Raw genomic sequence first — 10,000 nt, 5'->3', positions numbered from 1 at the left:
GCATATCTGTGTCTTATAAACAGTGCTTAGAAATATTTCTGTGACCTGAAGGTGTTTAGGGAATATCTGTGCTCTGTACGTCAAAGTGACGTGGTGTTTGTGTCCTTAGCAGTCCTTAGCAGTTATTTGTCATATCTGTGTCATCTAAAGGACATTATAGTATAAATCTGTCTCCCCTTCAAAATAAATATTAATGCATACCTGGGCTGTGTGTGTCAGCGTGCTGTGGCATATTTTTTATTTATTGCATCTTTCAAAGTGTTTTACGATCATTGTGTCCTCTAAAGTGTTGTCTGTGTACTTCAGGTGTTCTGCTCATATCTGTGCTCTGTATTTTAAATGTTTTGTGGCACATGTCTGCTGGTGTCCTTAGACGTCCTTTGGGCCTATCTCTGTCCTCTGAAGAGAGCTCGGGCATATCTGTATGTCCTTCAGGTGCTTTTGGCATATCTGTGCCCCCCTCAGGTGCGTTTTTGGACAAGTCCGACTTTTCGACCTTCAAAAACACGGCAGGCTAGACGGAGCTTCGCTAGTTGTCGTGATTAATGGCCCAGCGCTGCTCTGCCGTCAAGCCAAAGCTAAAGGACGAAGAAGACTGGAGTGATGGGCCAGGCACGGCACGGGTCCAGACAGCCCAGCCAGCAGCCCTGTGCATGGGGTCGGGTTTTGGCAAGGGCAGGGTGCTAGTCTACTCTTCTCCAGTCCACCTTGAGTGTGTGTGCGCATGTGTGTGTGTGTGTGTGCGCGCGCATGTGTGTGTGTGTGTGTGTGTGTGTGTGTGTGTGTGTGTGTGTGTGTGTGTGTGTGTGTGTGTGTGTGTGTGTGTGTGTGTGTGTGTGTGTGTGTGTGCACGCGCCCATGTGTGTGTGTGTGCGTGCGTGCGTACATACAGGATCATATGATATGGCAAAATAGCAAAAAGTGGTACACTTGGCAGAGACAGATTAGACATCGCAGAGAAGAGGCAAAGGAGAGAGACAGAGAGAGAGAGAGAGAGAGAGAGAGAGAGAGAGAGAGAGAGAGAGAGAGAGAGAGAGAGAGAGAGAGAGAGAGAGAGAGCGCGAGAGAGAGAGAGAGAGAGGGGGGGGAGGGAGTGAGAGAGAGATGACTAAATGATCTTTGGGACATTCTGGTGTTTAGTATACTTAGCCTTGCTGGCCCAGTGGAGTGCTTTGCAAGAGGGCAGGCTACAGAGCTGGACAGCGTGTGGTATTTATAAAGAGATCTAATTAGTTTGGAGATGAAAGTGGTAATTACCAAAGCAGTTGGGGATTTCAGCTGGCTGGTTATTATGTGTGTGGTACGGGGTAGAGTTGGAGCTGAAGACTGAAGACTGTGTGTGTCTGTCTGTGTGTGTGTGAGTGTGTGTGTTTGGGAGAGAGAGCGAGAGAGAGAGAGAGAGAGAGAGAGAGAGAGAGAGAGAGAGAGAGAGAGAGAGAGAGAGAGGGAGAGAGAGAGAGAGAGAGGATCAATGTATGTGAGTGAGTGTGTCTCTCTCTCTTAAATTTATAGAGTCTGTGTGCTTCTGTTTATGCATGTGTGCATGCGTGCTTGCGTCTGTGTTTCTATTTATATGTGTGTGTGTGTGTGTGTGTGTGTGTGTGTGTGTGTGTGTGTGTGTGTGTGTGTGTGTGTGTGTGTGTGTGTGTGTGTGTGTGTGTGTGTGTGTGTGTGTGTGTGTGTGTGTGTGTGTGTGTGTGTTTCTGTTTATGTACGTGTGTGTGTGCGTGTGTGTGTGTGTTTCTGTTCATGTGTGTGTGTTTCTGTTCATGTGTGTGTGTGTGTGTGTTTGTGTTTGTGTTTGTGTGTGTGTTGCCAGCCTACCTGAGAAGGCAAGCCTCTCTATTGGTTGAGCCTACCTGAGAAGGCAGGCCTCCCTATTGGTTGCTAGCCTACCTGAGAAGGCAGACCTCCCTATTGTTTGCTTCTATCCTACCTGAGAAGGCGGGCCTCCCTATTGGTTGAGCCTACCTGAGAAGGCGGGCCTCCCTATTGGTTGAGCCTACCTGAGAAGGCGGGCCTCTCTGTTGGTCTGGGCCGCCAGCAGAGCTGCATGATGTCCAGCATGTCCTTGCACTCCAAGGGCCTGTCGTCAGGGATACGCTCCACACTCGGACGCTTCCCCGACGACACGCGAATGATGACTTCTGTCATGTTGGCCCCTGGAGGGAGGCGAGAGAGAGAGAGAGAGAGGAAGAGAGAGACAGAGACAGAGAGAGACATAGAGAGAGAGAGAGAGAGAGAAAGAGGAAGAGAGAGACAGATACAGAGAGAAGGACAGGTACAGGAGGAGGGAGAGAGAGGCAGGGAGGAAGAGAGAGAGATAGAGAAAGAGAGAGAGACAGACAGACAGACAGACAGACAGACAGACAGACAGAGACAGACAGAGAGAAGGACAGATTCGGGAGGAGGGAGAGAGAGGCAGGGAGGAAGAGAGAGAGAGATAGAGAAAGAGAGAGAGAGAGAGAGACAGACAGATAGAGAGAAGGACAGGTACAGGAGGAGGGAGAGAGGGGGAGAGAGGGGGCAATGAAAGGAGGGGGAGAGGGAGAAAGAGAAAGGGGAGGGAGAGAGAGGGGGAGGGGGAGAGAGAAAAAAGTGGGAGAGAGGAGAGAAAGAGGGGGAGGGTAATGAAAATACACCTGGGAAATACTTCAAAGAGCATGACAGCGACAATGGCAGTGACAGTGACTGTGGTGTCACCTCTGCTGAGTGTGTGTGCTTACTAAATGACAGGTGGCTGTTAAAACCAGAGCAGCATAAACTCACTGTGACATGTCCTGTTTCAGGTATGCCTGTCGCCAGGGGCTAAATCAGAAATCATCCCATGCATGCTTAGAGAAAAACAAGCTTAGAGAAAAATCAGGCTTAGTGAAAAACAGGTGGGCCTCGCCTTAATAAAACTATTTTTAAGTCACAACTGTAACCTATCAATCAAACAATCGTAGCCCTACTGATTGGGTTGGTCTTCAGTGCTGAAGCCAGATTCCAAGCCAGAAATCATCTAATGCATGCTTAAGCCGTTGATCAAGTTGTAGTGCATTACTAAAGGCCCTGTGTTATGTCATAGTAGTGTAGTACTATGGTAGTAAACTTTTCAATTATTATTACAGCGTTCCACTGGTGGAACAGCATGCATTATCGGTCTACAGCGCTTAGAGGAAAAACAGGTGGGCTTGGACTTATTAAGACTGTTGTTTAAATCCTAAATGTAACTTGTCAATCGAACAATATGTAGCCTTGACATTGGGAGATCATGATTTAAAAAAAGAGGTAGGCAGTGCACGGGCCTACCCTGACCTTCTTGCAGACGCACCTACCATAGACTAAAATGAGAAGTGTCGGTACTCCATTCTGGTGCGTACTGGCGCACATAAAGCACCAATGGTAAACCAGTACAGCAGAAAGTCACCATCACCAACACGTCTAGGTGATAATAAATCAGTGCAATGTCCATTCCCCAAGACATGTGACCTATGGCATGCCACCGTGTTATGCCATTTATGTAGAGAATGTAAAATTTTCAAGCAATGCAAGTTGCCTCTTACAGACTTAATTCTAAGAGGAATACACACAAGCACCAACAGTCCTCCAGCTGAAAGTAGGAAACCTCCAAAGTGCTTAAATAGAACATGAACTCACCAGCATATGGTTTCTTCTGTGTCAAGATCTCCCACAGGACTATAGCGAAACTGTACAGGAGAAAAAAGGTCAGTTATTATATATTAACACCACATGAGGGAATTAAATACTGTATGAAGACTACATGAAGGGAACTCATTTCTATTATTCATCGTGTCAAGTAAGTGTGTCTTTTTCACCCTGTGAATTTGCCTGTAAGTGTCCCCCTCCCTCTCTAGTGTGTCCCATACATATCTAGACCATTCCGTGGTGCAGCACCACAGAATAAAAACAAGCACCACAATTTGATCAACACCACACACAGGTCAATGAGAGTACACACATAAATATTGTACTGTCCCAATGCTTTTTGCCAGTAGCATCACACAATGCTACTTGGTCTATGAGCCCCCTGGGGATCAATACAGTTACTCTACACTACTCTAGGGGAAACACTGTGTTCACCTGTAGACATCGAATTTGGTCATGGGGGGTTCTGGGTTCGGGCTGAAGGTCTCTGGTGGGATGTAGTTGATGTTCCCACGAGCTGTCAGATGCTCCATGAACGACGTGCCAGAACAGCCATTCCATCGGACCAGACCAAAGTCTGAAACCTAAAGACACATAAAAGGTGATGAAAAGTAGCCTGTCTATCGTGAATTCAAAGCTCTGCGAGCATTTGGTCTGGCCCTCTCACATTGTCAACCCAATTCTCAGAGGAAGATGCAAAGGGCATGTCCAGCTTGCCTTCATGAAATGCAGCCATTACAATCGCAAAGGTTGAAGTTACGTACAATTGATCAGACCCCCATTTCCTTGACTTCCCTGCTAACTGAACGGGTGCGTCATTGCCTTCACTCCATTGAAATGCTTAGAATTGATTGGTTCCCTTTCTCAATAGAATTTGAAAAATGCTGTACATATCGTAGTATACGTGGCCAGACTAAATGAGAAGCAAAACTTTCTGCCTTGTCAGGCCCAGATAGACCTAAAGGCCATTTATATAAAAAAGTCAACTAGGGAGAACAGAAAACACTCTTTCCTTGTTACACTTTTGGTTGCACATGCTGCTTTTGCCTATAGGCAGGGGGCTGATCGACAGGTCAATTTCTTTGTCTGATGGATATTAAATGCAAGCACTTTTTTGTCTGGCTGTGTTCCATTCCAATACCCTCTTTTTTAGCATCCCCAGAAATGGTGATATTTTGGCAACGGCTGTGCTTAAAAATAGACAGTTTCAGACTTGTAATGAAATAACTCTCTGGGAGGGGTGCTTCCACAGTTTGGAAAGTGACTAGTGTTAACTTTGATAGCAGTAATCTTGTGGTCTGCTGTGAGATTTGTAGCACCAGCGGCATACCACTGTTAAAAGCATATCTAGGCGACAAAATATGACATTTTACAGAAAATGTGCTGTCTGGTTGTGTCCCATCAAGGATCCTCTTACAGTATTCTAAAAGCTATTTATGATGGCCCAACCATTCTAATAGCTACGATATTATGGAGGAAAAGGCAAGGCTGAAGCACAGTTCTGAAAGCCATTGGTGGAGCTACGCTGTGTATACGAGAGGCAAGCAGGGCTCTTGCACATAGGCCCAGTGGCATCCCATATTGGTGGTGGGGGGCCCTGTCTTGACCTTGGCAGGTTATAAGGGGGGCCATGTCAGTGTTTTGCCCTGGGATCCTGCATAGAATAGTTCTGCCACTGCGGAGAGCACTCAAGCTAAGTCCTAGTACAGCGCATAAAGAAAATGAGCAACCACCTTCCTCTCCCACATTATAATAAAGTAACCTCCCAGCCTTAATGTCCTGTCAATCTGCATGCACTTTATGCTGTTCATTATGCTAAATATAGGCATACTTTGCTACGCTACCCTTCACAATGCAACACCTACAGTATAATATGCATTACCCACGTCATTGACAAAAAAATAATTATTCACAGCACTTGCACATTGCCCGCTCCCCTTTCATTATTCATTGATTTCTATAATCAATTCTATCCTCTGATTTTACAATAGCACCGACACTTAACACTTTGACACTTTTCACCTTGAGCCTTTTCCTATTCTTCTGACTATCTGCCATTGTAGGTCTACAACTGACAATAAAAACATCTTGGCATCTGTCACAGCTACTACCCCTACCTGTCATTCTCTCAACACCTTATTCACCTATATCTTCACTGTCCTTTGTTTCTAAAAACAATAATCTCTCTCACTACCTATCACTATCCAGTCATGTCAATTTGTACACAATGTTTCAATCACCAACTTGCTGTCTTGCCACATACAAAAAATGTCCGGCACTTCATTTTCTTTCTTGCCGTTCTACATTGAAATACATTAAGTCATCTTTGCCCTATCCAGTTCAGTTCTTTTCTTTTTAATTATCTCCTATAATTTTCTCTCAATGCCTCACTGTCCTGTCCTGTCTTTAGTCAAGGGTCACAGGTCTTCAGTGTATTGTGCCTTACCGGAAAAGTCGTGTGATGAAAGTCAGTACAGTATACCAAAATGTTGCAATTAAATATTGCAAATGAAGACAGTATACAGTACAGGATGTTTTGTTTATAACTTTGGTGACATTGTGTGGATATCCTCCAATGCACCTGGATAAAAGGAAGTGTGCAAAATATCCTCAACAGGGGCGTCGCCAGACCTATTTTACAGGGACAGGTGCCTTGGTAGGCCTATTGATTTGCTGTGCCCCGGTATGAGTCTCACAAGAAAACCTCAAAGCCATGCTACCTTGGAATTTAGCTCAAGTGTAGCATACGGAGTAATGTAAAGAATGTGTATAAAATAGTGCGCATGCACTACTTGCAATAATATAATGAATTTACAAGCTTTTTAAAATAAATAACTGCAAAAAAAAATGTTTTGCACGCTGGCTTCGCACATTCGCATTACCTCTCAGTGCCCTACGATGCCACTGTATAGCATTAGGTCAGCTGACACCCCTGGTCCTCCAAAAGAGCTATTTCCGTTCCCTTGATTATGCAGGTGTCTGTCCAACAGGTGCACCAAGCAGCAGGGGTTACCAAGCTTTACCATCACTCAGCCCCATATATACTAATACATTCCAGTCTGACATGGGCCGTGCAACACAATTTTTTGTGCACCCCTTTTTTGTGTATCCCAAAAGCCATCCAAAGACAACAGGAAACATAATAAAGAGTAGATCTTCCATCAGAGACAATAATGAATGAAGAACGAATATAAAATAATTAGAAAAACAGTGGAGATACGATGAATGCAATAAACAGTCATGCATTTACCCAATATTTAACCTTTTACACATCCTGTGTGACGTCATTTACAGTCTTTCTTCAGAAAGTGCGCTCAACTCCCAAATGTTTTTTACAAGGTCTTCGGGTGCAAGCGAATAGCAACGTTCATGTCTGTATTTTGTAGAAAAGCTGATGTGATTTGTGTATTTTGTTTTTGTGGGTTAGCATGACAGACACACCTTTCGGCCTAAGTCTTAGACAAGGCTTAGGACGAAACGTCTGTCTGTCTGTCATTCATTCACATACGTACCTTGACGTGCAGGTGTCCGTCCAGCAGGATGTTGGCGGGCTTCAGGTTGAGGTGGAGTAGGGGAGGCTCCATGCTGTGCAGGAAGTTCATGCCCATGACCACCTCGTGGGCCATCTGGAACTTCTTTGGCCACATGAGCGTGTGGCTGGAGAGCAGGGCATCCAGGGAGCCTTTAATAATAATAATCATCATCATCATCATCATCATCATCATCCATCATCATCATCATCATCATAATACCATAATGATTATTTCATTTGGAGATACCCGAGGTCACTTTACATTAAAACATGTCAGGGCAGCAAGAGTAATAACAAAGCATCAATGAATTTATGTACATCACATCATAAAATGAGAAAATGATTAAAAGAAAAAGGCAAAGAAATATATATGTGTATATATAAAGGGAAACTAATGATAATAAATAATTATAATTTAAATCATCATAATAATCAAATGAATAAAAACCTTTGCTCATGAACTCCATCACGAGGGCCGGAGGCTCCTTGCACACGCCATACACCGACGTCACGTAGTTGAACTTCACCTTCCCCAGTCGGGATGCCTCCTCCACCAGCTCCCTGGAGAGAAAATAAATCAAGATGTAAAATGGACTACGCTGATATAGCGCCTTTCCACTCCTTTAAGCGCTCTAAGCGCTTTACATTGTATGCCTCACAGTCATCCATTCACGCTCTCATTCACAGGTAATGAATGCCATGCAGGGCACCACCCTGCTACCAGAGGACATTTTGGGTTAAGCATCTTGCTCTGGGACACATTGATGGGGTCAGACAGAGCTGGGTTCGAACCGAACAGACTCCCCTACCAACTGAGCCGCCACCATTGTGTGTGTGTGTGTGTGTGTGTGTGTGTGTGTGTGTGTGTGTGTGTGTGTGTGTGTGTGTGTGTGTGTGTGTGTGTGTGTGTGTGTGTGTGTGTGTGTTGGGGGGGGGGGGGGGGGTTGGTTACAATTTATTTGACTGCCCCCTCACACAGTGTGACATTAGGTGTGTACAGTGTGCGGCAGCAATGTGATGACACCATGTACAGTACTGCAGTGTATTTCACAGTGGTGGTTGGAATTAGTGAAAAAGTATGTTCTGTTCTACAGGTCCACAAAGCTACATGAATCAAGATACAGTATAATGCAACAAAGTATTACACCAAGTATTACACTTTGTAGACACTGTTCTACAGGTATAGAAAGCTACATGAATAAAGATACAGTATAATGCAACGAGGGGACATTTCACTTTAAGTTCATTTTAATGTAGATTACAATGTCCAGAGCTACTTTACATTTCATACTTTACATTTCACCAATCACAAACTGCCTGACTCACACACCAATGTAATGCCTGAGAGGGTGCCATGCGAGAGGGTGCTACCCAGTTGATCAGGAGTCATTAGAGTTCCCTTTGACTTAGACATAACCAATTTCAACTGTAACCTTCCAAATTCATGCCAAAACTACTTTTTACTCCCTGAGCCACTGGCGGGGGGCAGGAAACCCAAGGGGAGGATGTAATCTCTCCATCTCTGCTCTCTAAATCTGCACACTCACCGTCAATTCAAGCTGGCTCAACTTGTTGCACCAGCCACACTTACGCGAACATCCTATCGCCCTTGAGATCTTCAGTGAGAGTGTTTGCTGGGTCACCGGGTAGCATATTTGGAGCATGAGAAATGTCAGTGGGTTAGTGGACTGAGGTTAAGGTTGGTTTTCTACATTGCATAGGCAGTAATGTCATAGAACCATATGGCATAGGTAGTTGCAGTGTTGTATAGTGACTTGTACCTACTTGTACTTTTACATATAGAATTTAAGTCGTAATGTTTAAATACCTCTATTTTCAGTATTTGAGTAGCAGTGTCTTAATCACTTGCACTTTCAATCACTTGTACTTGAGTATTTCTAAAACACGTCTACTTGCAATAAAAGTAGCCTACACGACATTTTGAATATTTGAGTACTTCCACTTCCACTCCAGTATGCCAATAAAAGAGTACTTCTACTTCTCCTCAAGTCAGTTTCTTGATAAAGTACTTCTATATACTCCTCCAGTCCAGTACTTTACACATCACTGGGTAGTTGATGGTCTGAAGATGACACAGTTAGGGGACTGATGTTAGTAGTAGCCCGATATGCTGGAATCAGGGGTATGGGATAAGTAAAATTAGGGGTTTAGTGGACAGGGTTTGGTTACTGATATAAGAATAGACATTTAGGGCATATGGCGCAAACGGTAGGGCACTCCTCTAATATGCGGCTGACCGGGGTTCGATTACCGGCCCGGGTCCTTTGTCGGCCCTTCCCGTCTCTCTCTCTCTCTCTCTCTCTCTCTCTCTCTCTCTCTCTCTCTCTCTCTCTCTCTCTCTCTCTCTCTCTCTCTCTCCCAATTCACTTCCTGTCTCTCCTTCACTGTCTGATAATAAATAAAGAGAACAGGACAGCACTCCAAGTCTTGTGTTTTATTGCTCGTCAGACGTTAGCCCGACACTGAAGAAGGTTAACACCGAAATGTCTGACGGGCAATAAAATACAAGACTTGAAGTGCTGTCCTGTTCTCTTTATTTCGTATATTCTTGAGGAATGAGCACCCAGTTTTTGACTTTGGTTGAGTTGAACACGTTTACATCCCTTAGTTTGTCTGATAGTAACCAATAAAGGCTTGAAAAGCCCCCAAAAATGCCTTTAAAAAAAGAATAGACAGTTGTGATAGGCTCTGTTAGGGTGATTGTGTTAGTGGGTAAGTGTTCAGAATGAGGGGACCTTAGGGTGTGTTAGTTAGTTAGTGATAGGTGTTAGGGGGTAGCCTTGGGGTTGGGATTAG

The 10,000-nt window shown here is 44.4% G+C and overlaps 1 protein-coding gene across 1 annotated transcript in view; it reads right to left on the bottom strand.

Annotated features, from left to right (window-relative positions):
* Positions 1-10,000, bottom strand: part of ankk1 (ankyrin repeat and kinase domain containing 1) — a 17,463-nt gene that overhangs the window by 6,650 nt on the left and 813 nt on the right. The window contains exons 2-6 of the mRNA XM_063207275.1: positions 7,632-7,744; positions 7,164-7,333; positions 4,087-4,235; positions 3,643-3,692; positions 2,007-2,162 (exon numbers count right to left, since the gene is read on the bottom strand). Of these exons, the coding sequence (XP_063063345.1) occupies positions 2,007-2,162; positions 3,643-3,692; positions 4,087-4,235; positions 7,164-7,333; positions 7,632-7,744 (638 nt within the window). The remainder of the gene's footprint in view (positions 1-2,006; positions 2,163-3,642; positions 3,693-4,086; positions 4,236-7,163; positions 7,334-7,631; positions 7,745-10,000) is intronic.

The sequence above is a fragment of the Engraulis encrasicolus genome, chromosome 9, assembly GCF_034702125.1.
Source record: "Engraulis encrasicolus isolate BLACKSEA-1 chromosome 9, IST_EnEncr_1.0, whole genome shotgun sequence".
In the NCBI taxonomy this organism is placed as follows: domain Eukaryota; kingdom Metazoa; phylum Chordata; class Actinopteri; order Clupeiformes; family Engraulidae; genus Engraulis; species Engraulis encrasicolus.
This window is presented reverse-complemented; position numbering and strand designations above follow the sequence as displayed.